Source organism: Salvia miltiorrhiza, chromosome 4, assembly GCF_028751815.1.
Source record: "Salvia miltiorrhiza cultivar Shanhuang (shh) chromosome 4, IMPLAD_Smil_shh, whole genome shotgun sequence".
Taxonomy (NCBI): Eukaryota; Viridiplantae; Streptophyta; class Magnoliopsida; order Lamiales; family Lamiaceae; genus Salvia; species Salvia miltiorrhiza.
In genome coordinates, this window is record NC_080390.1 from 46,912,331 (window position 1) to 46,929,719 (window position 17,389).

At 35.9% G+C, this 17,389-nt stretch overlaps 2 protein-coding genes across 2 annotated transcripts; both read left to right on the forward strand.

The window, feature by feature from the left end:
• Positions 1–4,521, forward strand: LOC131023837 (calcium-dependent protein kinase 28-like). The gene is made up of 12 exons (XM_057953449.1): positions 1–701; positions 1,822–1,952; positions 2,056–2,097; positions 2,203–2,314; positions 2,383–2,461; positions 2,665–2,834; positions 3,191–3,317; positions 3,393–3,508; positions 3,604–3,711; positions 3,799–3,861; positions 3,936–4,109; positions 4,197–4,521. The coding sequence occupies exons 1-12, from the start codon at positions 297–299 to the stop codon at positions 4,356–4,358; spliced, it is 1,689 nt and encodes a 562-aa protein (XP_057809432.1). The 5' UTR covers positions 1–296; the 3' UTR covers positions 4,359–4,521.
• A 9,010-nt stretch (positions 4,522–13,531) lies between these two features.
• On the forward strand, positions 13,532–14,938 carry LOC131023838 (U-box domain-containing protein 21-like). The gene has a single exon (XM_057953450.1). It carries the CDS (start codon positions 13,562–13,564, stop codon positions 14,840–14,842), a length of 1,281 nt encoding a protein of 426 aa, XP_057809433.1. The 5' UTR covers positions 13,532–13,561; the 3' UTR covers positions 14,843–14,938.
• Positions 14,939–17,389: the final 2,451 nt, after the last annotated feature.

Sequence of the window (17,389 nt, forward strand, 5' to 3'; positions counted from 1 at the left end):
ATGAAAATTTTAAGACAATAAGGAAAAGAAAAAAGTAGGAAGAACTGGAGAAGGAGATTTAATTTGTCCTCTCCTCTCTTTTACCGCAAGCTTGTTTGACCATCGCCACCACCTCCTCTTCTCCTTCTCCTTCCTCTCTTCTTCCTCAACCCTCTGAAATTCATCATTCCACAATATTTTCTCCCGCGTTTGTATATCTCTTGACCCATCTCCATTCTGTTTTCACATGATTCAGCTGATCTTCATTCAATCCTCCGATTTCCGAAAACGAAGCAGAAATCTGCAGCTGCGTCAAAATGGGTATCTGTAATTCCACCACCAGGGACAGCGGCCCCAGCAGCGCCCCGAAACCCGCGGCCGAAACCGCCGCCGACGCCCACCACGATAAATGTAACGCCGCCTGGCCTGTCGCCAAGATACGCCCCCCGTTCAAATCAAAAAAGCAAGAGGGGTCTCGTCATAAGCCCAAGGATAAACAACAGAAGCAGAGGCAGTCTCCGCATAATGTGAAGAATAACTCTAGAAGGCAGAATGGGTCGATCCCTTGTGGGAAAAGAACCAATTTTGGGTACGACAAGGATTTTGATGCGAGGTACACGATTGGGAAATTGCTGGGCCATGGCCAATTTGGTTATACGTATGTTGCAGTTGATAACCGCAATGGAGATCATGTTGCTGTCAAGAGAATTGAAAAGAACAAGGTGAAATTCCCCCTCCCCCATTCTTTTAAATTGTTCTTGTATTTATAGGCTCAATTGCTTTGTGGTATTCAATCGATTAATTTCGGAGTGGGAAATATATTAGTATTAGACATCCATAAGGTGTTCCGCCCATTCAATCCAAGTGATTAGATCATGCCATCTGCTTTGGGATTATTGCTAATCTTGTCAGCATTTGTAGCTTGAGCTTACCAAAATTGAGTTTTTTTTTTTTTTTTTTTCTTTTCTGATTCACGATTATTGAGTCAACAAACAGTTCTTGTTGAGGGATATTTCGGATTAGTCCAAGAGCATTTTCGAAGCGGATGATATTGTAGATCAACGGCTGTGGTATTGGCGACTGTAGAAGCGTTACTTCGGCTCTAGTGTTAAGCATCCTAGTGATCGTTATGAATTGCCAAACAATATAGTTGTTTAAAATGAATCTTTAGATATATTTCGGTTCTAGATCACATCTTTAGAAGACCTTTTTCTAAATATGCTTCAAAAATACAATTCTTTTAATGCTACTTATGCATAACTCAGTATGCCTTGTGCACCTTTACAAAACAATGACCTAGAGATAAATTGTTAAGTTTAGATTTTCGTTGAACTTATTTCTTTCGTTATGACTTGACATTGGTTATAGCTTGTGTAAGTTATTTCTTTCGTTATGACTTATTTTAATGCTACTTATGCATAACTCAGTATGCATAACTCAGTATGCCTTGTGCACCTTTACAAAACAATGACCTAGAGATAAATTGTTAAGTTTAGATTTTCGTTGAACTTATTTCTTTCGTTATGACTTGACATTGGTTATAGTTGTTTAAAATGAATCTTTAGATATATTTCGGTTCTAGATCACATCTTTAGAAGACCTTTTTCTAAATATGCTTCAAAAATACAATTCTTTTAATGCTACTTATGCATAACTCAGTATGCCTTGTGCACCTTTACAAAACAATGACCTAGAGATAAATTGTTAAGTTTAGATTTTCGTTGAACTTATTTCTTTCGTTATGACTTGACATTGGTTATAGCTTGTGTAAGTTATTGCCTTGACTTAAAATTTTATGGTTCTGATGAGTTTGCACCAAACAATGACTATATATCATGTCAGATGGTTCTCCCAATTGCTGTTGAGGATGTCAAGAGAGAAGTCGAGATATTGAAAGAATTAGCAGGTCATGAGAATGTGGTTCAGTTCCATAATGCTTTCGATGATGATTCATATGTATATATAGTTATGGAGTAAGTTTTTTCGTAATGCCTTGTTTGTTACTAACACTGTTTTCCTGTATTAATTTGTCACTACTATAATAATCTGAATGAGTTGTTATCCTGTTGCATTCAGGTTATGTGAGGGTGGAGAGTTACTAGACCGTATATTATCTAAGTAAGCACATCCAAATCCTAAATTATTGTTATATGAGTTGTATGGATGCAGTCCTATCTTGGCAAAAACATTATTCTAAGACTCAACTCCAATTCTCTTTAACAGAAAAGATAACCGTTATGCAGAGAAAGATGCAGCAATTGTTGTAAGGCAGATGCTGAAAGTTGCAGCAGAATGCCACTTACATGGTTTGGTACACCGTGATTTGAAGCCCGAGGTATTTGAAATAACTTACTATTGTAATGTACTATGTTGCTTGATTTTCTGATCACTACTTCTCCTCAGAACTTCTTGTTTAAGTCGGCAAAAGAGGATTCACCATTGAAAGCTACCGATTTTGGACTTTCGGACTTCATAAGACCTGGTAATCCAATTTTATCCTCTTGTTCTTATATATTTCCCCACTTTTCTAGTATTGTTTGTTGAGTACTTCTACATGCACGAACATATCTGTTTGTTTTATACATATACTAATTATAATGAGAACGACTAATTATATCTGGGCATTGTGCCTCATTAATTCAAAGCTCTTCATTTTGTAATTTAATTTTTTAATTGTTAATGTAGGAAAGAAGTTCAACGACATTGTTGGGAGTGCATATTATGTTGCTCCAGAGGTATTGAAACGTAGGTCAGGCCCAGAATCAGATGTGTGGAGCATAGGTGTAATTACTTACATTTTGCTTTGTGGCCGTCGGCCCTTCTGGGATAAAACTGAGGATGGCATCTTTAAGGAGGTTGGATGCCCCACTATCTACATTCTCTTAATAATCTGTTATTATAATATGCTAGTAAAGATTCATAAGTAGATGAATGCTTTTTTTTTACCAGTCTCCAATAATTATCTTTGAATTGCCACCACTAAAATGATACTAGTAGACAATAGTGACTAATTTTTAACAGCAATAGAAAATAATAATTTTTAATAGTGTTTGAATCAAGATGTTTCTTTCTTTTGCTACCCTGCGGCATGTTCTGAGAGAGTTTGTCTTCTTTAACCTTAAGATACATGTGTTTATTGCTCCCTTGGGCATGGACTTAGGCACTTTTTCTTTTTCTTTTTTTATTTTTATTTTTTATTTTATGGTTTTAGGTTCTTAGAAACAAGCCTGATTTTCGGCGGAAACCATGGCCAACCATAAGTGATGCCGCTAAAGATTTCGTGAGGAAGTTGCTAGTGAAAGATCCTCATGCAAGACTTACTGCTGCCCAAGCTTTATGTATGTCTTGATGAATTCTTGAGCAAGTAATACTTAATAATTGGATTAGTAGACTAATTCTTCATACTTGTCCAGCTCATCCATGGGTTCGAGAAGGAGGTGAAGCTTCAGATATTCCACTAGACATATCCGTTCTAGCCAACATGCGACGCTTTGTGACGTACAACAGATTGAAGCAGTTTGCCCTTCGGGTAACTTGGTTTTTTCTGTATTTGTATTTTCTATAAACTTTCTAGTGTCTGTTCATTATTCAAACTACTCGATTCTGATTAATTTATTACTCCAGGCATTGGCTGGCACAATTGACAAGGAAGAGCTGGCTGATCTACGAGATCAGTTTGATGCAATTGATGTGGATAAAAATGGAGCCATCAGTCTCGAAGAAATGAGACAGGTGGGTTCTGGCTTCAGCGATTCCTTGAGGATTTGAATTATCTTGGAAATTCGTTTTTGTGTTTATGTCACGTGTCATAATCCACAGGCCTTGGCAAAGGATCTTCCTTGGAAGTTGAAAGAATCACGCGTTGTTGAAATCCTTCAAGCGGTATGTTTGGTCATTTGGTCTGCTTGATGCCGGGTGTTGTACGTTGCTAGTGATGAATATGGTTGTCATGGCAGATTGATAGTAATACTGATGGACTAGTAGATTTCTCGGAGTTTGTAGCAGCAACGGTTCATGTGAATCAGCTGGAGGAACACAATTCAGAAAAATGGCAGCAGAGGTCCAGGACTGCTTTTGAAAAATTCGACGTTGACAAAGATGGATTTATAACACCAGAGGAAATCAAAATGGTTAGTTGACTTGATGTTCAAATCAATCCATACGTTTGTGATTACTATTAGTGAGAAATGTTGATTGTTGCTTTGTTTATACATCAGCACACGGGTCTGAGGGGTTCGATAGACATGCTTCTAGAAGAAGCGGATATCGACAAAGACGGGAAGATCAGCTTGTCGGAATTCCGCAGGCTCTTGAGAACTGCAAGTATGAGCTCAACCAGTGTCACTCCAAGAGCTAATCAACATCGACGAAAGATGTAATTCTTTACCAGCCTAGCCTGCTTTTGCCTTCCTTCTATAACATCATTAGCACCAACACTGTAAATTGTTTGTTGCTGCTCTTCAACATCTTTTTGCTCTTCCAACATCTATGTATCAATTCATTCTACTTTATTAAATCAATTTCATTTTTCCGTTTCTTGTATGCTTCATTTTTGTCAACTATTTGCATCTTCATCTTTACTTAGGTTTCAAATTTTCAGGAATTAAACAAGGCAGTGTTGTACTGTAATTCATTTCCTTTTTCATGGGCATTCTTCTTTTTTTTTAATCGGATGTTAACTTTAAAGGCAGCGTCACGCCCAAGTAGAAGCCACTCAGATGCCGTAACGAATCACCATCATGAAAGAATAGATGGATGGTGTGTGTGTTTGCATAGTGGTAAAGTGATTAATGTCTAAAATAAAAGGTATCGGCAAAAATGGTTAATGCCTAAGACCCAATTATCATGGAATTGCATGGACATACCCTCCCCAACTATTGTTTTCATCTTTTAATTGTGACATTTGTCACAAAACAATTGATTTGTCAAATTTTATTTTTATGTGAAGATAAATAAATAATACTATCTCCGTTCACAAAAAAACTTTATATTTTTTTCTTTTTCGAACGTCTACAAAAGAACTTTCTACTTATTTTTGTACTATAGTACTCCACCATTTATAAATATCTTATTTACCCTTACTTTTCACCTTTTCATTACTCTCAATACTAATTAAAACACATTTTTATCAATCCTAATACACTCATCAATTTTTTTCTCCACTCTCAAATCTCAATGTACTCAATAATTTATAATAATAATAATAATAATAATAATAATAAAAAAACTCGTGTCACTCTATTTTAGGAGGTTCTTTCGTAGATAGATGTAGTATCTTTTTGTATATTATATTAAAAAGTATATACTTTTTACCAATTTTTTTTTAGTTCTCTATAAATAGACATTGATATTGCTATAAATAGACAGTGATATTTATTCCAATTATATGCACAATACAATTTGGCAATGGTAACTGCATGTGTGTGTTTTTGCCATTTATTTGAAGCACAAAAACTTGCACACACCCGGTACACCCGGGTCGTACCCGACCCGAATCCTGACTCGGATCCGACCCAACTGAACTATATCATACCCGAATGTCAAGTGTTAGTGTTATTTCGATATAGTGTTAATGTCATTTACATGTAGTGTTAGTGTCATTTCAATATAGTGTTGGTGTCATTTTCGAAATAGTGTCATTTCGTGTTAGTGTTAGTGTCGTTTCAACAAAAATGGGTCAGGATAGTCCAACTGGGTCAAGATCCGAATCGGATACAACTCAGGTGTACGGTACACCAGGGTGTACAAGAGACCACCTCTATTTGAAGTACCAGTTATTTATTTTCACTTTCATATTTTAGTTAGTACTCCCTCCGTTCACGAAAGAACTTCCTGTCGTTCCTTTTTGGGACGTCCACAAAAGAACTTCCTACCTATTTTTGGACTATACCCCACCACTTATAATCCTCTTACTTTTCACTTTTCACAACTCTCAATATTAATTATAACACATTTTCACCACTCCCAATACACTCAACTACCTTTTATCCCCTCTCAATACACTCAATAATATTTTTTCTTAAAACCCGTGCCACTCCCTCCTAGGAAGTTCTTTCATGGACGGAGGGAGTATAATTTATATTATTGGGTTTTTTTTTTCATATTTTCTGTTTTTATTATATTTTATACTTTTTGAATATTTACACATTTTACTATAATTTAATTTATTTAATTATTAACTATAATTTGATCAAAAATAATTTTAATAAAATAATTATATATATAGTGTTATGATTGGGTGGTTAGTAGTGATGGATAAACTTGGATCAAAGAAAATATTGATAAATACGAAAAAAAAAATTAAATGCTCCCTCCATCCCTGAAATAACTTCCTTTTTGGGGACGACACGAGTTTTAAGAAAAAATTGTAAAGTGTATTGATAGTGGAGAAAAAATGTTATAAATATTATTGGAAGTTGTGAAAAAGTGTTATAATTAGTATTGAGAGTGGTGAAAAATGAAAAGTAAAAATAAATAAAGTATTATTAATGGTGGGGTAATTGTCCAAAAATGAAAAAAAAAAAAAAAGAAATAGTATGAAGTTATTTAGGAGACGTTTCAAAAAGAAAAAAAGAAAGTTATTTTAGGACGAAGGGAGTATTAAAAAGTTAGATACTGGTGATCTGATCGAAGGATAGCCTAACAAAATACTCCCTCCGTCCACAATTTAAAGCCCCATTTTGATGTGGGCACGGAGACTAAGAAATGTGAAAAAGGTGATGTGGATAAAATATAAGGGTAGTTGACTAAAGTGATAAAGATATTGTTACTGTGTCCACTAGTGATAAAGTGTAGTAAATATAGAATATAAAAATGATAAAGGTGTTTTAAGGTAGGTCCATTAGTGACAAAAAGTAGTAAATATCGACGGCAATAGCCGCTGGTAATCATAGATATACCGCCGGAAAAACGGTTACCGGCAGCCGCTCGCCGCCGGTATATCGCTCGTCGGTGACTCGTATACCGGTGACAAAAGACAACCGCGGTAAATAACGATGGGGCCGCTGCTGGTGAAAGTCGTCGCCGAACGGCGATCTTTTGCCGGAGATTTACCAGCGGCGGCGCTCCCGTCGCCAGTAATGTTGACCGGACGGCGGTGACACTATTGCTGGACGTCACCGACGGCAGCCGTCGCCGGTGATTAGCGGCGGCACCACGCTGCCAGTAATTGTTTTATTTATTTATTTATATTTTGTATTTTTGTATTTATATAGTATTCCATATGTTAGACGAACTCCCCAATCAGTCTCTCATCTTAGTTGTGCTCTAACTTCTAAGTCAAGCACAATTAACATTGAAGTTCCTTTCGAGTGGTCACTAGTACAGAACACTCGTATTATTAATATATTTAGTACCCATTAATTCATTTAAACTCTATTTTAATATACAATATCATCATTCATAACCTTAGAATATGTCGAGATGATATCCAAGAAATGTCGTTAATTGCGGATCGGTCTCGTTTCCGTCCGTATTTTTATGTTGAAAAAACATTTATTTATTATGTCAGTAATTTCGCATTATTTTGTAGTGTAAGTTCAAAATTAGATTAAAATAAATGATTAATCACCTTGAATTAACTTTTTATATTGTATCATATCACTCAAAGAAAATGTCATCGTAAAAGGCGTTCACTTGAATTTTACTCTCCTAGCGCATCACATGGAGATAATGTGTGGTCTATAATTGAATCTTTTACTCTAGCGCATCACATGGAGATAATGTGTGGTCTATAATTGATTTAATGGACGAGCTTTCTCTAAACTCAGGTCTTATAATTTATACATCTAAGTACCAAACAAGTAGATTAAAGCTTATAATTTTGATATCTAAGCTTTAACAAGGCTCCAAAACGACCTTAATACTCCTTCCGTTCCAATATTGATGATTTGTATTTCTTATTGAATTGTTCCAAATATAATGATTTGTTTCTTTTTTGGGCTATAATTAGAACCTAATTAAGTTAAGTATTTAAACTTAAATCATACCCTATTTCTCATTTTAACTTCCCTCTCTCTCTCTCTCTCTGCCGCATCTTCCTCTGTTCTACACTGTTCTCGCCGCCTCCCCCGCTCTCCACTGTTTTTCGTTGCCTTCCCCTCTTCTACCTAGGCTGCAAACAAATCAATCCGTTCGCGAATTATTTGGAGCTCAGCTCGAAAACAGCCCGTTCAAGTTAGTTTAGAGAAGTTCGATAAATAAACAAACCAAATGTGATCTTAGTAGTATTCGGCTCGTTAGCTCTCGTGAACAAGTTCGTTAAGTGATTCAGCTTGAAAAATATAAATTATTAGTAGATACAACTTATATTTATCCAATAAAATTAATAATAATTATATTAAATCTCTAATTGACTTTGTTTCTTATAGAAAATAATTATTATATTTATTATTTTGAATGAAATAACTTATTTTCAAAAGAAAATAATCAACATTTTGAAAATAAATATAAATTTAGAAAGTTCGTATACGCTCGATTAAGCTCGTGAGCCTCAAAGTATTCGGTAAACAAGTTTGGGATTCGATTCGATACTAAACAAACCAAACTTGAGCACACCATCGATTATACCCCTACTTCTGCCTCACCTCTCACCGCCACATCAGCAGTCGAGCATACCCTCGCAACCCGCACCACTTCTGCCGCCCTCCTCCCCTGTAAATCCCCCTCCTGCCTCAACAATCATTTTACAAATATTTTTCAACTATAATTTATTATTTTCATCATATATCATTTAAATTTATTTTTCTTCGATTTTCTCTCTCTAAAAAAATATTTTCTCTCTGTAACAAAAAAATTATATCTCTAACTTATAAGCTCAATTATCCAAATACTTTAACAACTTATAAGCTCTTAAAAATTATATCTTATAAGCTCTTTAAAATAAGCTTTGCCAAACACCCCTAAGTAGGGCTGGTAAACCGGTCGGTTTGATTTTAACCGAACCGGTTTACCGGTTAATCGGAACCGGTTAAGGGCTAACCGGTAACCGAACCGATTAGTAGATCGGTTAACCGATTAACCGGTCCGGTTTAACCGATCGGTTAATCGGTTAACCGGTCAAACCGATTAATCCACGATTTTTTGATTTGTCCGAATTTAACCGGTTAACCAAATTAACCGGTTTTTATTTTAAAAAATTCGGTCAAACCGATTAATCCACGATTTTTTGATTTGTCCGAATTTAACCGGTTAACCAAATTAACCGGTTTTTATTTTAAAAAATTCAAATTTGTAGAATGAGTGCAATAAGATTTGAACCCTTGACCTTTGAAAGAAAGAATGATGACTTATCCACTGCACCAATTCATAACTTGTGATAATTTAGAATAAAAAAAAGACTTATAGATACTTGAAATTTTATATTAAAAAAAAAGAATAATGATAATAAATTAATTCCCAACCTAAGCAATAATTAACGACAATTAAAGTAAACTACTAACTCACATTATAACCAAAAACAACAAGAAGTTAGTAAGTGAGAGACGCACTAAACAATTATCAATTGTCATCAATAAACAAAGTCCAGAAGATTGATGAAAAAAGATCAAATATCCACAAGTAATAATCTTAATTCTTAAACATTGTTGTCGAGACATGATTTACATAATATCACATATTATGGAGCCTGTCATGAGATGCCAAAATTAAGCAAGTTCATCACTATTATACTTTCCTTAACCTCAAATAAGCCACTACCATTCTGTAGCAACATTAAAAAATCATTAAGCAATATAGATTCTAGTAATCTTCCATCCACATCTAGGGACCAGACGTACTTATCAATTAGTGAACAACATAAACATTAATCCATTCACATCACATGAAATAAGCTTTACAGATAACTCAATATGATGATTTGAGATCACTAAATCAAATAGTGAACATAAACAATACCAAATTACTAAAATAATCAACCAAACTCTCAATATACAATCAAATAAGTGAATAACTCAATAGAATTTCAATGATTTTGCAGATTTACAGTGCATTGGATTCAGTGTAACTGACTTTGCACTACACACATCAATTTATGAATGAATCAATCATTCATTCAATTTCAGTCTGTAGGGAACTAGGGCGGGCATTACAGTTGATAAATTTATGCAAAAATTGTTCTATATGCTGCTGAAATTCTGAATCAATCTATGGTTCTAAAGCATGACATGCCAAGAGGAAGAAGCTTAAACTTACCTTTCAAGAAGTAGAACTGTAGAAGCCGTGCGCTGGTGTGGTCGCCGGAGTCGAGGGCGTGTCTCGCCGTGCTGGTGTGGCCGCCGGAGTCGAGGTGCTGGTGCTGGGAGACGACGGTGGCTGCTGGGGCCTGGGAGACGACAGTGCTGGTGCGACCCTGCGGCCTGGGCTGCTGGGGCCTGGGAGGCTGAACGGGACTGCTGCGGCGGCGCGTCGCCGGTGGGGGTGGCTGACTGGCTAGGATGTCGGAGGTGGCTGGAATCAGGCAGACGGCAGGGCAGAAATAGAACAGAGAGGAAGAAAGCCCTAGTCTTGTGAATTTGAGATTTGATTTTTAATTATAAGTATCTTTTTAAATTATAATATTAAAATATATATTTATTAATTAATTTAAAAAATAAACCGGTTAATCGGTTTAACCGATTAACCGACCGGTTAAACCGATTAACCGGTTAACGACAAAGACACTAACCGATAACCGAATCGAACCGATAAAAATCAGTTTTCGATTAACCGATAACCGATTTTTCCGATTCGGTTACGGTTTTAACCGAAAACCCGGAACCGTTTAACCACCCCTACCCCTAAGTTTAGACGCGGGACCACGGGAGTGACCCACGACCTAGAGTTGAGTCAATTATGTTCAAAATTTAATTGTTCGCATAAATGGACGAATAACGCAGCTAAGAAACCCAGGGGTCCCATCAGAATTTGTCTAACACGCTTTTAGTTAGAAAATATATTACTCCTAGAAAACAATGAAAGAAGTAAAAGTGTTGAAAATGTTTATAAATCATGGCGTCCGCGATAGGCGCGTGCCTACACTACACATGCATATTCACATTCAATAGTCAATTTCCACTAACGAATGTGATAAATAAAATTAATAGAATTAGAATTGTAATTAATTAAATAATTTATTTAATTTTAAAATAATAAATAATCATTAATTGAATAATTAAATGTATTCAATCATGCAAATCAAATACTTAATTAAAATGAATTATTTAATCAATCATGTCTTATTATTCAAACCAAAGGGCTTTTATAGAATCACAATCATTTTAAAATTTAGGCTGGTTAATCTAATCAGTTGTAACAGCAGTCAGGGACGGAGCCAGGAATTAACCGCCCCCGAGAATTTTTTTTTGGACATTCTGTATATTTAAGGTATTTTTTTATTAAAATACGAGCATAATACTAATAATAACGAACAATATTTTCATAGATTATATAGTTTCAGTATATCACAAAACTTTTTTTGGACATTCCGTATATTTAAGACATTTTTTATTAAAAGGCAAGCATAATAATAATAATAATAACAAACAACATGTTCATAGATTATATATTTTCTATTTATTACAAATTAGTTTCAATACATTATAATTTTTTTTAGCATTTCATACATATTAGGCATTTTTTTATTAAAAGACAAGTGTAATAGTAATAATAACAAACAATATTTCATAAATTATATAGTTTTAAATAACAGAATTATCCTTAAATTAAGTATATATGAGAGAATATAATAACCAAATACTCTTTTACAAAACAAAATTATTTTATAATAGGTATAAACATATATTTATATATATTAAAAAAAAAAAACTCAGAATTTGGGAGGGGCTCTAGCCCCCCCTGCCTCCGTCCCTGACAGCAGTGCACTGGTACTGTATTATGGTACTCTCCTTTTTCTACAAATATGTTAGACACAACGTATAAATCTAAAAAAATCTTGTTTTATAAAATTTAATTGGCCTATTATATCCCTCGTCTATACTTAAGTTAAGGTCAATTATGTAATTTAATATATTATACATATAATAAATTTAAAAATATATTATGATTTATCTTTTATATTTTAATAGTAGTTTTTTAAGTAGTCATATCCATTAGAATTCTTCATCACATGCAAATGCTATTCTTTAATTTAGAATTCAAAAGATTACTTAATAGTTTTAGTAGAAGTTTAATTTTGTTATAATGCTTAGAATTAAAATTAATTACGTAAAGAGATGAAACCTAGAAAATAAACATGACTATAAAATTAAGTGATGTTTAATTAATTAAAATTAATTTTTTATAGTACTAAATTTAAATGATATTTTTTTAAAAAAATTATGAGTTCTATAATATTACACTTTTCAAAAAATAATCTAATAGTTGGTTCAAAAAATATATTAAAACGATAGATGTTACAATGAAATGAATTAAAATATAAATTTATATTCATAAAAAATTATCAAAATAATTCCTTTTACGTGCAAATGCACGTTGTCTTTACTAATTTATAAAAAAATTACTATTTCTGTAGTATTAATTTCCAATTCACTGTTTATTTAAGAAAGTCTTAGTATCTCTCTCTTCTCTTTCTTTTAACGGACCAACAAAAAATTTAAGATACGTCTGAATTCGTTTTTTATTGATCTGTTGTAATTACAAAAATGAAAATCATCACATTTTAGGACTCAATTTCAACTACGAAATAAACACAAAACGAGACGAAATCGAGCGTCCTACATTCCCATCCACTTTGCCCATATTTCCATCATTCAAAAAGTGTAACTCAATTTTTGTCCACACTATATCTATAGACACATCGCATCAAACAAATAGCCAGCATAAAAAATTGGAAATAATATGAAAAATCAAAAAAGTTAAAATTGATTTTATAATGTAAATACCGATGATGAGAATGTAAGGAGTCATCAAACTCAAAAAAAATGTACTAATTTATCAAAACAAAAACGCAATTAAATAATTTGGTTACCTGACTGCGCAACATAAAGACGAACTAATTAATTCTAGTTAAACAATATGACGTTTTCTTCTCACAAAAATAAATAAATGATGTTTTATGAATAATTAAATATTCCTAAATATATAGTATTAAATATGTGATTTGATTCTCATATATAAAATGTGACTGGTCTTTCTTCTCCTAATATTTACTAGTAGAAGATGTGACCAATCTCGCTGGTCAATCGACCTAATCTATTTCAATAGAGAAACCATAAATTTTGAGTGAATTTGGGAAATATAATAATAGTATGAAAATGTTTGTTTATTTCCGTCTCCACTCTCCAGTCTGATTGACGACTTCCGGTCCAACTTTGAGAAATTGATTTTTGCTCCTTTTCCCATTCAAATTACCCCTTCGCACCTCACGCTTTATTCAATCTGTCTAAATCTATATGTTTCCTCGTACCCTAGATGATATATAATAGTAGTTGTGTTGACAATGTCTAATTCGTTCGAAAACGCAACACATCCAAGTTTTTGAAAAAGTTGAGCCGCCCGCGTTTGGACCGGGTCTCCTCTCCTCTCCACACACATAAATAAATAAGCGCGCGCGTTTCCCTTCTTCACAAAATCTCAACGACCAAAAATGCTCACTTCATGGAGAAGGCGCCGCGCTAAGACGAATCATCGCAACTCCGGCGGCGTCCCGGACCTCACCATCCCCAACCATTTCCTCTGTCCTATCTCGCTCCACCTCATGGAAGATCCCGTCACTCTCTCCACCGGCACCACCTACGATCGCCGGAGCATCGAGACGTGGATCGAAGCCGGCAACGCAACCTGCCCCGTCACCAACCAAGTCCTCAGAGACCTCGAACCCATCCCCAACCACGCCATAAGGAAAATCATCCAAGACTGGTGCCGCTCCCATGGCGTCCACAGGATTCCCACTCCGCGGATTCCGATTACCTCCTTCGAGGTTTCCGAGATCTTCGCAAGAATCTTCGACGCCAATGACGAAGACAGGTGCCGCGAATTGGTCTCCAAGATCAAGGAATCCGCGAAAGAGAGCGACAGAAACAAACGATGCTTCGTCTCTAACGGAGCCGGCAGAGTTCTCTCCGCCGCCTTTGGAGCCTTTTCGAGAAAGGGGTGTGCAGAGGAAACCGTCGCTGTGCTAGCAGAAATCTTGTCTGCGATGATGATGTTGACGCCGGTTCTCGATGAGGAGACGAGCCGCAACCTCTCGTCCCCGCCGTCGCTGCAGAAGATAGTGTGGTTCTTGAGGTTCGGTAGTTTGTCGGGGCGGAGGAATGCGGTGTTGGCTCTAAAATCAATTGTCTCGTTCGATGAAGAAACGGTTGGCGAGGTTGTTAAGATGGGAGGCGCGCTAGAAGCACTAGTGAAGCTGATCAAAGAGCCGATTTGCCCTGCCACCACAAAAGCATCTCTAGTTGCAATGTACCATTTAGTGAAACAAATCGAATATTCTCCGTCGATGCGTTTGGCGGAGATGGGATTGGTGCAGCTACTTCTGGAAATGGTTGTAGAGGCGGAGAGAAGCGTGTGCGAGAAAGCGTTGGGCGTGTTGGACGGGATGTGCAGCAATGAGGAGGTGAGAGAGAGGGCGAGAGAGAATGCGCTGATGATACCGGTTGTGGTGAAGAAGGTGCTGCGAGTTTCGGACATGGCGACGGAGTTTTCGGTTTCGATTATGTTGAAGCTGGTGAGGAGTGAGGAGGAGAGTGCGGCGGTTGAGGCGCTGGGAGCGGGAGCGTTTCAGAAGCTGCTATTGGTGTTGCAGATTGGGAGCGATGAGGTGACGAAAGAGAAGGTGACGGAGTTGTTGAAGGTGTTGAATAGGTATAGGAATAGGGTTGAGTGTGTGGATTCTTTGGATTTCAAGCATCTCAGAAGGCCCTTTTGATTTTTAGGCACGTGCATGCCCGCCCTTACAAATTAACTTCATTCATTGTATTTATATTATGTCAAACAAAATATCAAACATACTTCAATTCATATATACAGACTATTCCTATGTGATTTATTGGATATAATTTATATAAACCTTTAGGCTGTTTTTGCTTTTTATCCCTTTAAATGGAGGGATAATATAATAATGTATAAATTTATCACTTAAAGTGGGGATCACATTTTTTATATCTTATTTGATTTGAAGGATAATATATATATTTATCCCCTCCTTATAAGGTGATATAAAATTATAGTACCACCTTGTTTAGGTATAAAATTAAATTATCCATTCCTCAAAAGATAAGGAGCTGCCCAAAAAAATATACTATCTGCCTGAATTTTTTCATACATCAAATCAAACGAGGTATAAGATGATAAATGTAACTTATCACTTTCTTATACCTTAAAGCAAACACAATAGTGGTAAATACACTAATACTCAACATATTCGATCATTACGAATCAAACAATCGATCATTCTTAGAAAATGTCCTAATGCTCAACATACTCGATCTTTACGAGGCGAGCAGTCGAGCATCAATGCAAAATACACTAATGCTCTACATAAAGATAAAAAAACCTAAATAAGTATAATTTATATATTTTACAAAAAATGAATATTTTTTAAATTTTATCTTTTAAAATAGATATATACCAATATTAAAATGTGGAGGTCATCTAGATGCAATAGAATATCCAAGTTACATTGTTTATAGCGTGCATATATTTACCCACAAGTTAATGGTCAAGGATAACCAACACTAGGGCTGAGCATAGAACCGACCGAACCGATCATTTTTGGTTCGGTTCGGTTCGGTTTTAGAATTTCTGGTTGTCGGTTCGGTTCGGTTTTTATACTTAAAAACCATGATCGGTTCGGTTGTCGGTTTTTTAGTTTTGGTTCGGTTATGAATCGAACCGAACCGATCATGATATATATATAATATATTATTTATTTTATATTTTATATTACAAGTAAACCCTAGTTCTCATCCACATTTTGAAACTCCCAGGCTCCCAGCGGCGCCTCCCTCTCCATTTCGAAACCCTAGTTTCCTCCCTCCCTCCCAGCCGCGCCTGAGCCTCCATTCTCCACACTTCCCAGCCGGCAGCCGGCGCCTCTCTAACCGGCGACCACCCCCAGCGCCTCCATTCTCTGCACGACTGCACCTCCATTCCGATTTTCGCCGTCTCTCCTCTAGGACGACTGGACGAGCAGACCAGGACGGCAGCACGATCAAACCCGCCGGCCGCCCCCGCTTCTGACGTCTCCAGCACGAGCCAGATGCCGTCCAGACCAGCTTCTCCTCCGCCGGACCGCCGCTGAAGCCTGACACTTCCGATTTCGAAAGGTAAACCAATTTCTTATGCTTTCTATTTTCCAGATTTCCGCTGAATCGATCTACATTCATGTAATTTGTTGTTTGTGAATGAATGGACAGAGTTATGTTTTCTATTTTCCAGATTTCCGCTGAACCAATTTAGATTTTTTGTTGTTTGTGAATGAATGGACAGATTTGTAAATTGAATTGAATGAATGAATGGACCAATTTACATGCTGTTTTTTTTTTTTTACAGAATTCTGCATATTTTCGTTTTTTTGAAAAAAAAAATCGGTTCGGTTTGGAAATCGACCGAAACCGATCGGTTTTGGCCGGTTCGGTTGTGGTTGGTTTTCAGCCCTCAGTCGGTTCGGTTCGGTCCGTCTACAAGCAAGGTCGGTTCGGTTTCGGTTTGTCCAAATTGGTTCGGTTCGGTTCGGTTTTGAACCGATGCTCAGCCCTAACCAACACTAGAAAGTAAAAATGATCAATTATCGATAAGATTGGTAAAATAGGTTAAGTTATAATATCCCTTAATTTACTCCCTTCTCTCTCCTCTCTCCTCTCTCTATCTCCCGTCACCCTCACCTCTCTCTCTCTCTCTTAAAATCAATATATTCCCTCCGTCCCAAACGAAATGTCATGTTTCCTTTTTTGGCAATACACTCTCTCTCTATACTTAATATTTAAATAATTTCTACCAACCCACTTTATCTACTTTATACACATTTCTTAATCTCCGTGCCGAAAAGAAATGAGACATTTCGTTTGGGACGGAGGGAGTACATAATTAAGTTCATAAAACTATATCTGAAAGTTCGTAAAACTGTATTTGCAAGTTCATAAAACTATATCTGCAAGTTCAATCCAACTCTCCGATCTACCTCTTTCTCTCTCACGATTTTCCCCCATTAAACACCAGAAAACTTCAACACCATTCAAGATAAGTTCAATTAAAATGCATACATAAGTTCAACACCGGAAAACTTAAAGTTCATTGAACTATATCTAAAATTTCAACACCAGAAAATTTAAATACATACATAAGTTCAACACTAGAAAACTAAAAGTTCATTGGACTATATCTACAAGTTCAATAAAATTAACTACAAGTTCGTAGAGAGAGAGAGAGAGAGGAGATAGGGACGGGAGAGAAGAGAGAGGAGAGATGAGAGAGA